General features: G+C 44.3%; 1 protein-coding gene across 4 annotated transcripts in view; it reads right to left on the bottom strand.

Moving 5' to 3' along the window:
• The window catches only part of CENPK (centromere protein K), a 43945-nt gene that overhangs the window by 26303 nt on the left and 3298 nt on the right, over positions 1–14344 (bottom strand). For 2 of the 4 annotated variants that reach the window (XM_006034722.3, XM_006034723.3), the window contains exons 2-5: positions 8595–8621; positions 7704–7841; positions 5291–5347; positions 413–485 (exon numbers count right to left, since the gene is read on the bottom strand). In XM_006034722.3, the coding sequence (XP_006034784.1) occupies positions 413–485; positions 5291–5347; positions 7704–7841; positions 8595–8621 (295 nt within the window). Of the gene's footprint in view, positions 1–412; positions 486–5290; positions 5348–7703; positions 7842–8594; positions 8622–9843; positions 9909–10790; positions 10911–14344 lie in introns of all 4 variants that reach the window. The other 2 variants (XM_025216764.1, XM_025216765.1) reach the window with 2 other exon arrangements.

Genomic DNA, 14344 nt, shown 5'->3' with positions numbered 1-14344 from the left:
AAATGTTGCTGAAGGTGTTAGACAGAAAATAGTATCTTGAAGAATTGAAGGAGTCATGCATAAAAAAAATTTCCTCTTATCACTCTAATAAACTATTTGGAATAATTGGAAAACAAAGACTTTTTGGGGGAGAAATAAATTTTAAAGAGAAACTTGAAGAACAGTGATGGAATAATTATTTGGGATAGGGATAGAGATGCTACAAGGAATAAAGCACAGAGGCACCATAATTAGTAGCAGTTAATTTTAGTTTCTGTTAAGTGCTTAGGTGTGATGATTCATAAAACAAAAACATTGTACATATTCATAAACTAAGATTCTTGGATGGAAGGTGCTTTGTAAATGCAAAGTATAATCACATAAAATTTTTACATTAAAGTCTACAAAATAAAATTTTAATGAAAATCCTTACTTTCAGGAGTTTGTTTCTGCCATTGATTGCATTCTGCTGTTAAAGCCTTCACTCGCATCATTAACAATGAAAGCTGTGAAAAGGAAAAAAATGGTATTTCACAGCTATCTTGAAATGCCCGTACTGTATTTCAGTAAATGAAAAAAAGGTAAGAAGTTTAGTAATCTTTGAGGAAAATCCAAAAGTTATACTAAGCACATTTTACTAGATTTTAGAATAACTGTTGCTTGCAACCAATTTGTTTTTATGATGTACAGCATCTTTTTTACAATGTCAGGCATCTTTTTAGATACCATTACAGTGGAACCCAGATACTTTGCAGGGTTAGGTTCCTTCCCCGCCTATAAAGATGAGGGTTTTTTAAGTAAGGAAGGGTATTGTAGAGCCAAAGCCAACAACAGTATAGGACTGGTTGAGATGCTCCACCTGTTTAGTGCAACTTTTATTTGAAAAGGCACGGTTTCTCCAATTAGCTGTGTGGGAAGGTTGATGAGCTCCAGCTGAGTGCAAAAGTGCTGCCCTTTGAAATAAAAGCTGCAGATCATCATTGTTATATATGCACTGATTTATATTTACTTGTAAATCATTGATGTAGGGACTTCAGCTCACATACCTCTGCTGAAGACAGATAGTATACAATAGTATTGTCATGGTGAGGGGGGTGGTCTTTGGGTTTCGTCTACATGGCATAATGCAGTGCTGTGAAGAGATAACCAGAGCTAGCTACACTGTGACATGTAGATGTACCTTTAAATACATAAATGATTTTAAAAAAACCCAAAAGAACTTGACATCAATCTGGAAACTAAGACACTCAGTGAGCATCCCACGCACCAGTACAGATTGGGACTGACTGGCTAGGCAGCAGCTCTGCACAAAAAGACCTGGGGATTATAGTAGACAAACTGATTATGACCAGCAGTGTGTGCTTGTTGCCAAGAAGTCTAACAGCATACTGGGCTGCATTGGTAGGAGTGTTGTCAGCAGATCAAGGGAAGTGATTCTTCCCCTCTATTCAGTACTGGTGAGGCCACATCTGAAGTACTGTGTCCAGTTTTGGGGCCCCACTACAGAAAGGATGTGGACACATTGGAGAGAGTCCAGCAGAGGGAAACAAAAATGGTGAGGGGGCTAGGGTACATGACTTCTGAGGAGAGGCTAAGGAAACTGGGCTATTTAGTCTAGAAAAGAGAAGACTGGGAGGGGATTTAATAGCAGCCTTCAACTACCTGAAGGGGGGGTTCCAAAGAGGATGGAGCTAGACTGTTCTCAGTCGTGGCAGATGACAGAACAAGGAGCAATGGTCTTAAATTGCAGCAAGGGAAGTTTAGGTTAGATATTAGGAAAACTGTTCTCATTAGGAGGGTAGTTAAACACTGGAACAGGTTACCCAGAGAGGTTGTGGACTCTCCATCATTTGAAGCTTTTAAGACCTTCTAGACAAAGCCTTGCTTGGGATGATTTAGTTGGGGATATTCCTGCTTTGAGCAGGGGGTTGGACTACATGACCTACTAAGGTCCCTTCCAACCCTAATTCTCTATTATTCTAAGATCACATGTTATTAACATCCAAGGCAAGGTTCACAAAATCTAAGTATACCACCCCTTCAATAAGTCTCAAATTTTAAGTTTATACTTTCTGCACAAATAAAAACATGTGTTTTGCCTAGAAAGGATTACCAGTCTGATCAACACAGCCTTTTGATACTGCTGTTGAAGAAAAGTCAAACAGCCCCCCTAGTGTACTGCTGGTGTTGAGATTCAATGACAATACTGAAGCAGGAAAGTCCAAAATATCATTTCAAGAAAGACTATAGAAAATACAGTGAAAATATCAGAATGTATTCAACAGGTTATTGCCAGAGAGAGGGAAAGTAACAATCATTTCCAGAACATTTTATACATAGGGTAGGTACATTTTCCTGTACGTTCTTAAATTAAATTGTTAAGAAATGGAAATGGTTATGCTATCCATAAAAGGTAGAGCAGATTGTATTTGGCTCTCATTCAGCACGAAAAATCAAGATCAAGATGTGCTACAGACCAGCCGCCAAGGTCACGTAATAAAAATATCAAGAATTGACAATTAAGTTTCTTCCTTACATAGTTCAAGATAATCTATTATAGTAGTTTTAGCCAGGGGGAAAAACAAAGAAGCACCCACCATATATTCTGTAGGGTGTAACAGAAAGACAGCGCCAACTCTTTTGTGCTTCTGTAGCGCTGTCCCTGACAACAGAAACTGCCAATTCTCTGAGCAGATCTTTAAATGTTTGACACAAAAATGCACATACAAAGCTCTGAGTGCTTTAACAATTAGATTTACATACTAATATAAAACTAAGTCAATTGTGCCAGCCAGCAGTCTTCAACAATAAGAAATAATTTAACTCAGCCAATGGATAATAAAAAAGACAAACTCTGGACTAAGATCTTTAGGGCTTAAGAGCTAGGGGGAATAAAGGTACAGTTGTATCAGGCCCCAAAGCTTAGGGCAGCCTCCAAAATTATGAGAAAATTCTTTAATAAACATTAAATATACAGAGTAAAATAATAATTGCAGGAACGTGTGTGTAAATATAGTAAAGCATGATCTTTATGAATTGATTTTAAAACTTAGAATTCAAATAGAATCCCTCTATTTGCTGTTTTCAAAGTGGGAGGTCGCCCGAAACCTCTCATAGGCCCTAAACTTCAACCCTTAACCATATTAGGAATATCTATGTTCCCAGCAAGGGGTATATTCTAGAGGTGCACCTATATATTGGTGCCATATTGGATCAGCATCAATAAAAGGAAAATTAACATTATCGGCTATCAGCTTTTTTTGACCAGCAAAGCCAATGATATATCAATAAACATAATGTGCCTTCTGGCCAGGGCTCCACAGCATGCATGTGGCTAGGAATGCAGCTGGGCAGCATGGAGAGCAGTGCCCTGAACGTAGGTCTGCGGACAGGAAGGTGTATGGGGGAAGGAAGAGATGGGGGGCAGATCAAGGCCTCCACGGTGCTCCCCCACCCACGGCAGGGGCTGGAGGTGCTCCCTGCCGCTATGCCCGTCCCCTGGGGGAAGCATGGGGGGCATGTGCCCCCCCGCACGATTTGTGCATGGGACAAAGGCAGATGCAGGCTGCCTGCCCTGGTGCCTTTTGTCTGGGGAGCCGCATGCTGGCCAGGTGTCTCCTGCCCATTTGGCAGTGGCAAGTTGTGCCTTCTGCTGCCTGACAGGCAGGGGACGTGCGGCCAGTGCATGGCTCATGGGGTAAAGGCAGCAGGGCAGAGAGCCCTGAACCCACATCTGCCCTGGCCCCTCTCAGATCCAGTTAGAAGCCTCCCCATACTTAAAAATGGCAGCAGCACTTGAACTAAAGCTCATTTCAACTTTAACTGCAAGATAAGGATAAATTTCTTCATCCAAAAGGTGGCTCAAATCAGCTTTAACTAAACATATTTCAGATCTGTTCCAGATTACAACCTGGAACAAATCTTCTGTCTCAGATTTTGCAGATATTATTGACAGAAGTAAAGACCTTTCTTGTGATAGATTTCACAGACGTTAGGGCTGGAACGGACCTTGCAAGGTCACTGGGTCCAGCCCCCTGCCCATGGGGGAGGAAGTCAGCTAGGGTCAAAGGATCCCAGCAAGATAAGCGTCCAAATGTTTCTTAAAAGTGTCCAGAGTAGATGCTTGCACCAGCTCTGGAGGGAGCCTGTTCCAGGCCTTGGGGGCTCGGACAGTAAAGATTTTCCTTATGTCCAGCTTAAAACGGTCTTGCAGGAGTTTGTGACCGTTGGACCTTGTCATCCCTTGGGGTGCTCTGGTGAATAGGCATTCCTCCAGGTCCTGATGCACAACCCTTATGTACTTATAGGCTGCCACCAAGTCACCCCTGAGCCTGCGCTTCTCCAGGCTGAAGTCCCATAGCTCACAGCCTGTCTTCATAAGGCCTGCTCTCTTGCCATCTGATCATGCGCATGGCTCTTCTCTGGACTTTTTCAAGCTTCTCTATGTCCTTCTTGAATTGCGGAGCCCAGAATTGGATGCAGTACTCCAGCTGCAGCCCCACCAAGGCTGAGTACAGTGAGAAGATGACATCCTGGGTCTTGCTTGAGATGCATTGGGAGATGCAAGCTAGACATTTGTTCGCTTTGCCAGCTGCAGTATCGCATTGGTGGCTCATGTTCATCTTGTGGTCATTCATGACCCCCAAGTCATGGTGCTAGCGAGTGTAGCATTGCCGAGCCTATAAGTTTGATGCAGGCTTCTCTCCCTCCCTTCCCGAGGTGGAACACCTTGCATTTCTCTGTATCGAATACCATCGGGTTTTTATCTGCACACCTTGTAAGCCTATCGAGGTCAGCCTGGATCACCAGCCTATCCTCAAGTGTGGATACTCTTCCCCAAAGTTTGGTGTTGTCAGCAAACTTAGCCAGTTCGCTTCTGACACCAGTGTCCAGATCATTTATAAAGATGAGCTCCTGTTCTATAGTCAAAGTACAGAAGATTACAATAATTGTAGTTTCAGTGCAAAACTCTGACTACCAGCAATATTTGGAACCCATCTGTGAACCAAAGTAACCTTGGGATAATCAACTGCCTAGAAAACATCTCATAAATACTAGAGAGAAAAGGAGTATTATAAAATCCTACAAAATTAAGTAGGACTAATCTTTCAGAGGAAACAAGATTCTTCTTCAGAGCTGTCCAAAACTATGATTGTAGCACTGACCACTGAAAACAGAGTATCAAAACACATTTATAATCTTCCCTCTTACTGATCACATGTTAAGAGAAGATAACACAAAAGGCACTGACAGGACTAGTCCATTATTTTGCTGATTTAGAGAAAACTAAGTACAGAGAACAGAATCTTACCTTAGCATCTGAATCTGTAAGTGTTTCTGTTCCTAGAAGTGTTAGCTTACTCTGACACTTGAAAGAAAAGAAGAGAAAAAGCAAAAATACAATGCTTATTTATCATTCTTTATTTTTTAGGCAAGCCAAATGGTTATTAAAACTCCTCCAAAAATATAGCAGGATTGTGAATGTGGCTGCCACCACTGTGTTGCAGACCTTACCCAGAAGACAAGTGAATGGATGATCTGACAGCAGAACACAAAAAGGACAGGGATGGGACCTTTGTTAACTGAAGAAATTGCCACAAAGCCACTACCAAGGGAGTGTGGTCTAACTGGAATCAAATCCTACACTTGGGAAAGAAAGGACAGGGTTCTTAGCAAGTAGGTAACAGGAAACTGAAAAAGGGAACGCTAATAATAGAAATTATCACACAAGTCTAAAGATATTCAGTCTAATTAAAAAATGTTAATCCCATTCCCAATCTGAGAGAATTTAATCTGCCTTCCTCCCAATTCAAAAAAGAGAGTCGACATCCTCTCAGAAAACATAATTTTAGGTGTTTTTTTTTTAAACAGATAAGGACACTAGATGAACCAACAAATATTATTCCCTAATACTTGTTAAATTCCAGGAGGTACATTTTAGAGCTGCACTAGTACATCAGTCCATATTGTATTAGCACCGATAAAAGGAAAATTGACATTATCGGCAATCGGCTTTTTTTTGGCCGATGTGGCCGATAATGTCGCCAATAAATGCCGTGTACGTGAATGCAGCCACAGCATGCACACAGCCAGGAATGCAGCCTGGCAGCTTGGAAAGCAGCTTCTGCCTGGTAAATCTGTGGCGGGGAAAGGGGCATGGGAGGAGGGAAGATCAAGACCCCTGCAGTGAGGGAGGGAGTGGGGCTGGGGTTGTCCATCCAGGGCGGGGTGGGGCATGGGATGGAGCTGGTGGCTTGTCCAGGGGCGGGGGGGGGCAGCTCCTGCCACTGTGTGCCCCATGGGGGTGGCATGGGGGGCATGTGCCCCCTGAATTTGTGCGTGGGGCAAGAGTGGGCTGCCACTGTGCTCTCTTGCTTGGGGGCTGCACCGTGCTCTTCCTGGCAGCTGTGCTTGGGCCGGGTGGGGCAGGGCAGGAGGTGGCAGTGCTGGGGAGGGGGCCCCCACTAGACCTACTGCCATAGCCCCATGCCAGAGCCACTGCCTGCTGGCCCAGCCCAAGAGCAACCGCCAGGAAGAGCCCAGCGCAGCTTACGAACACCCAGCAGCAGCCATTGGTATTAGCCCAAAAAATCTTTATCGGTGCACCCCTAGTGCATTTTGCTTAATATTGTATGTTGATCAAACAAATTTTACAAAGAAAGTTAGTCCTGACCTACACACATAATTAGACAGTAATAAATTCTTAATGCATAGCACTCAACCTGTGTAAACTAAACATTACTGAAAAGTTAAATTGTAAGTAAACATATTTAGCCAATTTTTTAAAACGCCTAAATAAAAGTGTTTCTTCTTGTTTCAAAAATGTCACACACTGAGCAAAAATGGCTAAATAATTTTTAAGTAAAACTGAAGGCATATACAATACATATGTGCATTAGTGAACATACAAAGCTTGAATTGTCTTATTTCAGGTGTACTGAAGATTGTATTATGTGGAAATGCCATGTAAAACTGTGCTGAAACCATTTAGACTCTAAGTAGCAGAATTCTGAACTGGACAGTTTGATTCAAAATCAACACTCTAGTGTCCCTTCAAAACCATTTAAAGCAAGTCTTTCTTTTAGAAATTTTACTTAATTTTGAAATACTGAGACAGCACAATTAGGGCACTGAACTGGGAGTTGAGAGACCAGAGTTCTGTTCTGCTGCAGTTACTGCCTTAGCTTACAAAAGATGTTGATTTAGCTCTGTGCCTCTATTTCTAGTCTACATAGATAGTAACTACTTCAGATTTGGAACTATTTCCACTCATTATTGTTACTTTTCAGATTTCATTCCATTGTGTTAAACTAAAACAAACATAACATTAGAATATTGTAAACAAAGACACTGTACTTTGTCCTTCAGCACCATTTCCACTTTCAGCTTTTATTTTGTATTATTTCCCCAAGAGTTTTCTTTGCAAAAATACAATGATCAAATGCAATATACCTATAGCCAGATCTTGCTCCACCTGTTAAGAATCTAAGTGGGACCCTATTTCACCCTTCAATAGTGTCTGAAAAACTGTTAATACAAATTATTATTTTGTAATAATAAAATACTGCTTTTTGGGACTTGGCTTTAAGGCGAACGTAAAAGCATATTACAAAAATGGATGCACTGATAGATTTTGGGGGACTTTCCAGATGGAACAGGTTCATAATCAGGTGCATAAGTAAAGTAGGATGTGGCCCCATGTCTATTTCTAATGATCTTCATACCTCTTCCAACTTCTTCCACATCGCCTCACATTCATCTAGGAGTTCTTCTTTGGCATTTACAGGACACTCTAAATTAGTGGCGATTTTTGGAGCCAAATTATGCGGGTATATTGACATATGTTTTGCCAGTTCCTCAACCTGTGAACAAACAGAAAATAAGTCAACACAAGAAACTAAAATAATTAAAAACAGTGAATCATATTTGAAACAAATTAGCGTTAATGCCAAAGAGAAAAACATTTTTTTTAAATCATTCTAATACTAACATTTGAATAGCATTCAAACTTTCATTAAAAGCAGCCAGCTCAGCCAGTGAGCTAGAATTTTAAAACAAAATTCTAATATACCTATGTCCTTTACTACATCACAAATCCTATGCTTTCCAAAATGCTTGGCACCACGTATCCTTATTAAAGTCTCCCAAGAGATGAAGAAAGATATAATGTAACCATAAACTAACACAGGCACATTTACTATAGTAGACTTTTCTTCCACAGAATCCAAAGAGCAATTTGTGCCTAAAAGGTTACCTATCAACTCTCCCAACCATACAGCTGGTCTAATAAAAGATATCACCAAGGAAATCCTTGCATCCCATCAACACTATTACTACCTAGTAAATGCAGTTATGGTCTATAGTCCTTTCACAAAAATAAATAGAATGTAAAAGCAACATAGAGGGTACCCACTTTTAAATTAACAATCTTATAACACAAAGTATTTTTTTAATATTAGTGTTTCCCTTAAAGAAACACAAAGTAATCTGCATCACTTCACAGAAAGTGGTCTGACTAATTTCTTCTAGAAAGACTGATTTCTTTTAAAATATAGATATATGGAGAACAGACACACTCTATTTAATGATAAATAACTTATTCAAAGTACACATACCTCTTGTAAAAGTTCATCTTGCTTATCCTACAATAGAAGGACAGAAAATAAATATATAGCCTTCTAAACCCTTGCAGTATATCTATTTCTTGTATGGTATATCTCTTGTGACAACCTTCCCTGTGATGATACTTTCCTTTAATTGAGAACCTTTCCTATAATTTACAACCTCCTGCAAATATCATCTGTGCACTAAGTTCACTGGCAAATATGCAAAGGAGGGTGTTTTCAGTAGTTGCTCTTCAGCTCTGGAACTCCCTCCCCCTTGTGGTCAGTCAGAGTCTAGTGGCAGTAGCAACTGGGGGAAAGTACATGGAACATTTTATTATTAGATATATATGACTATTGTCAAATTACCATATTGACTTGAATCCAAGATGAGGTTTCCTCCCCACCCCCATTCAGTACAGGGGGGGAAGCCCCATGCCTTGGATTTGTGTACAAGGTGGGGGGCGGGGCAGGCAGCTACTGCACCTAAGGCTCCACCCCACCCTTCGGATCAGAGTCAAAGCCTCAGCCATTGCCCTGCCCCCTGGCCCCCCTACAGACTCTGCTCCACACCACTGCTGCTGCCCCCCCCCCGCCGCGCCCTATGCCTCATGCCACCCTGTGCCACTGCTGATTACTCAGAGTCGTGGCTCCAGGTCCAGCCTAGGACACTAAGCCACAGTCTGGGCTTCAGCCCCTGCCCAGCTACACAGCAGTGGCTGGAGCAGCAACACTGCCAGCCTCACTCCAAGGTCAGAGCTGGGACTGGAGCTGCCACTGCTGTCACTGCAAATGCTACTGCATGGCTGGACGGGGCTTGGAGCCAGTACCTGCTCCATGCCCTGGACCACAACTCAGGGTGAGCAGTGGCTGACGGTGGGGAAGAGGGGCAGACACCAAGGGGCAAAGGCACTACAGGGAGGGCAGGCAGCACTGGGAGCAGGTGGTGGGAGGGACAGGCAGCAAGAGGAAAGGGATGGGGGTCAGGCTGCTCAACTCCCCCACCACTGCTTTCTCCCTTATCACAAGGGAAAAAGTGGACAAATTTCAGGTGCCCCCCAACAGCTGCATTCTATACATGGAAAATTATAACTAATTTATACATTTTCTGTGTATAGAATCTAATTATTGGGGGGATCATTGTAAATTCAGATAAGTACAGTAATCATAGAACACTTTATGATGCAAGCCAATTAAAACTCACTAACATGGAGCTTCACATAGCTCACAAAGTTAATAATTTGCACTGTGTCCCAATTACCTTGCAAAATATACTGCGTTGAGTGATTAGTACACGTGCTAAACCTCTTTGTGTCAATAGGATGCCTAAACAAAAGATTTGAAGAATGAAGTCTTAATGATTCGGACAATTAAATTTGAATGAAAGGAAGTTAGCAAAGGCTAAAGCCAAGCAAGTAAAATGCGTTTCTCCCAAGCAAGTAAAATCCCTAGAAACAACCTTGATGCTTCTAAACAAAACAGTATGTGCAATGCTTAGCACAAGATATGCACTCCTGAGCGAGTCAAGAGACTAGAATGCAAGGAGGAAACCATTTTCATAGAAAAGCTTCTGCGACCATGCAAGCCAAATAAAAATCCTTCAAAATTTGAAAAATTGATCCTATAAACAAGAGTGCATATTACAGCAGGCATCACGAGGAAAATCAGATGGATGGTCTAAAATGAAGTCTGAAGAGCAAATATATAAAGGGGTAAAAAACAAAAAAGAGATTCTTTAAACAAAGTATATCTGTGCCAGGAAGCCTACAAGAGTCATCACTTCAGAAGCACTGAATCACCAGAGATTGAAAGGAATGATTAAGGAAGATAAAGACCTTGCTGAGAAACTAAACATATTTTTTTGCTACAGAGATTCCTACCTCCAAACCATTCTTTCCTGGTAAAAGAACTGGGGTGACTGTGGAAGTGATGCTTGAGCAGACTGTTCATTTAAAATGGAACATGTCACCAGACCAGGACAGTACATAGCCAAGAGTTCTGAAGTTCAAATATGAAGTAGCTGAGGTGCTAACAAAAACTTGAAAACTTTGTCATAAAACAAATGCTGGCCCTGTCTGCACAGTAAACTTACTGGGCCTGGCAGCAGCACTCTCAAGCACATTACACTGCTCCAGACAGAACATCTTGCGTTTGAAAGCTTGCCTAACTTTATTCCAACTCCACAAATGGTCTAATAAAAGATCTTACCCTAAGAAATCCTTGCCTCTCACATAATTCCTGGACCATCATGGCTACAACATCAGTCTGACACTATCTTGAATTAGATAATCTGGCTTCTTATTCACTGCTTGTTCATAGGTTGAGACACTGGCAAAACATGTAAATATAACAGCATCATCTGACTCCAAAATCACCACTATTTTAAACAAGAGGCAAGGATTTCCTAGGATGATCTCTTCCTGGACCACCTACATAGTTGAGATAAAGTTAGACAAGCTCTCAAATGTAAAACCTGAAGAAGAATCTTACATCTGAAAGCTTGTCTAACTTTATCCCAACAACATAGTTGGTTCAATAAAAGACATCACCCTAAGAAATCCTTGCCTTGTGCATAATTGTTGGACCATTATGACTACAACATCATTTTTACACTCCCATTAATTTTGAGTGTCATGGAAAAACTCCTAGATATATTGTGGTGGGGCTGCATCCAGGAAGCATTAGGGGTGCAAATTTGGCCCTGTCACTTGACAGTGCTAATTGGGCTGCCCAAGACACCACACAGAGGCAACTAGGTATATCTGGATGAAGGTCTGAAAGGCTCTAACCAGCACAAATGCCCCAAGAGAAGGTGGATAAAGAGTAACCTGTTAACACTGTGTGTGCTTGTATGATAATGCACCACAGAAAGGGCTCAAGAAACAGCAAAATACTTGTGGAGTGAGAGATAAAAAAGGAAGAAAAGCCAAGGGGGGAGAGGGAGAGCTGTGCACCCAGACTGCCCACCCCACTGCTGTTTGTCTTCAAGGCTAGGGACAGAAGTTACACATAAACCAGTTTAAGTGATCAGAAACTGGTTTAAACCTGCAACAGAACATAAGTTGAGTGCACATAAACCAGTTTTCAAAATGGCTGAAACTGGTCTGAGATAGACCTGGTTGAATATAATATCAGACTGAGCTGATTGAGCTCAAACCGGTTTATGGAACTTCTGTCCCAGACACCCTCCTGGTTTAAATTAAACCAGAGTCCCCCAGCATCCTGACATGCTCTGCAACCTGGGATGGGCTGTGCTCTATGCTCCAGTGAATCAGGGCTGGCCCCGACTCTCTGCTTCCTATTGGGTGTAGGGGCAGGAGTGTGGACAGATTCCGGCCCCCCTAAAGTGAAGGGGGCAGGGAAGAGGTTTATTCCTCATTTCTCTCCCCTGTCCCACCGGCATGGATCCCAGCAGAATCCGACAGGCACGGAAGCAGCAGCCCCTGTCAGACATTTCTTTGCTTGCTGCTCCAGTGGTGGGGGCATGTGTTAATTCGAGACAGGTCCTATCAGACCAACCTGGTGGCCTTCTATGACCAGGTCACAAAATCCTTAGATGCAGGTGTAGCAGTGGACATAGTCTTTCTGGACTTTAGGAAGGCCTCATTCTCATTAAAAATCTAGGGGACTGTGGCGTCGACACCTACACAGTCAAATGGGTCACTAATTGGCTGGAAGGCCGCACCCAGAGAGTGGTGGTGGACGGGTGTTATTTGACCTGGAGGGATGTGGGCAGTGGGGTCCCCCAGGGCTCGGTCCTCGGAACCCCAGTGTTCAACATCTTCATCAGCGACTTGGACGAGGGGGTAAAAAGCACCCTGTTCAAATTCGCAGACGACACGAAGATGTGGGGAGAAGTAGGCACGCTAGAAGGGAGGAACAGGCTGCAATTGGACCTAGACAGGTTACAGGGGTGGGCAGATGAGAACAGGATGGGTTTCAACACTGACAAGTGAAAGGTGCTGCACTTGGGGGGGAAGAACCAGCAACATACCGACAGGCTGGGGAACTCCCTTCTCGTCACTGCAGAGGCAGAAAAGGATCTTGGAGTCATTATTGATGCCAAAATGAACATGGGCTGACAGTGTGGGGATGCAGTTAGGAAGGCCAACCCTACCTTGTCATACATCCACAGATGCATCTCAAACAGGTCCAAGGAGGTGATCCTCCCCCTCTATGCAATACTGGTCAGGCCACAGTTGGAGTACTGCATCCAGTTCTGGGAGCTGCACTTCAGGAGGGATGTGGACAACATGGAGAGGGTCCAGAGGAGGGCCACTCACATGCTCAGGGGTCAGCAGGACAGGCCCCACGAGGAGAGGCTAAGGAACCTGAACCTGTTCAGCCTCCACAAGAGAAAGCTATGGAGGGATCTAGAGGCCGTTTACAAACTAGTCAGAGGGGACCAGCAGGTATTGGGGGAGTCCCTGTTCCCCCGAGCACTACCAGGAGTGAATTAGAAATAACGGTCACAAGCTAGCAGAGGGTAGGTTCAGACTAGACATCAGGAGGTACTACTTCACTGTCAGGGCGGCTGGGATCTGGAACCAACTTCCAAGAGAAGTGGTGCTGGCTCCTACCCTGGGGTTCTTGAAGAGGAGGCTAGATGAACACCTTGCCGGGTCATTTGACCCCAGTACTCTTTCCTGCCATGCCAGGGGGTCGGACTTGATGATCTGCTCAGGTCCCTTCCGACCCTACCAACTATGAAACTATGGCCAGCCCTAGCTGTAGCCTCAAGTGAACTGGCCAGGAAAGGGGTTTAATTCCCCCCTCCCTGTCCCACTGGCACAGATCCAAGCCAGGGTCTGCCCGGCACTCTTCCCTTGCTGCTGCAGTAGAAGACCAGGGTTCATAGCCCCCCAAGCCTGTCCTAGCACTGCCGTCACTTGCTCCACACAGTCTGCAGCAGCTCTGCCCGCCCTGCTCCCGCCCCCACCCACAGCGCAGCCTCCCTGCCAGGAAGAGGCTTGCACTCCCAGGAAAGCTTGACAGGGGCTGCTGCCCCCATCACGGTCCCTGCCCCCTCGCTGCTTCCATGGCAGGGGTGTGGCCAGAGGCTGGCCACCATGGCCCCCTTAGGGGCAGGGACAGGGGTTATTTTCCCCTACACTCCACCATCTGACAGAGGGAGCAGGGAGGGCGCTTATTCCATTGCTTACCCCATGCAGGGAGCGATCGGCAGTGGTGATTGGGGCTGGCAGACCCAGGCCATAGCCCCCTGGGGGCAGAGGGGCAAATAAACCCCCTCCCTGCCCCCTCTGCCTCAGGTGGCCATGCTGGCCAGTGAGTGGCCATTCCCCCGCCCCCACCCCTGAGGAATAAACCCCCTCCCTGGTCAGATCACTTGAGGCTACTGCCGGGGCTCGCCATGCCACACGCCCCCCCACAGCACAGCTTCCCTGCTGCCAAGGGCATACTCTAGTGCCCCCGCAGCTTCTGTCCCGAGTGACTGCAGGCATGTGCCTGCATTTCCTCAGTTAAAAGTGAATGCCTATTCACTTGGAAATTGGTTCAATCTAGACAGGTTAGACCAGTGGTTCTCAACTTTTTTCCTACCTGGACTCATATGCAAAGATCCATGGCTTGTCCCGCCCCTCCAGCCCTGCCAGTGCCTGACCCCCATTCCCCTCCTTCTCTTCCTCCCTCCCCCCAGAACATGCTGGTGCTCCTCACGCCTTATAAAAGCTAAAGAGGCGGTAGTCATGGGGGAGCTAAACTACCCGGACATCTGCTGGTAGAGACAGACGGTAAAGTCCCAC

The sequence above is a fragment of the Alligator sinensis genome, unplaced genomic scaffold (assembly GCF_000455745.1).
Source record: "Alligator sinensis unplaced genomic scaffold, ASM45574v1 scaffold346_1, whole genome shotgun sequence".
Taxonomy (NCBI): domain Eukaryota; kingdom Metazoa; phylum Chordata; order Crocodylia; family Alligatoridae; genus Alligator; species Alligator sinensis.
This window is presented reverse-complemented; position numbering and strand designations above follow the sequence as displayed.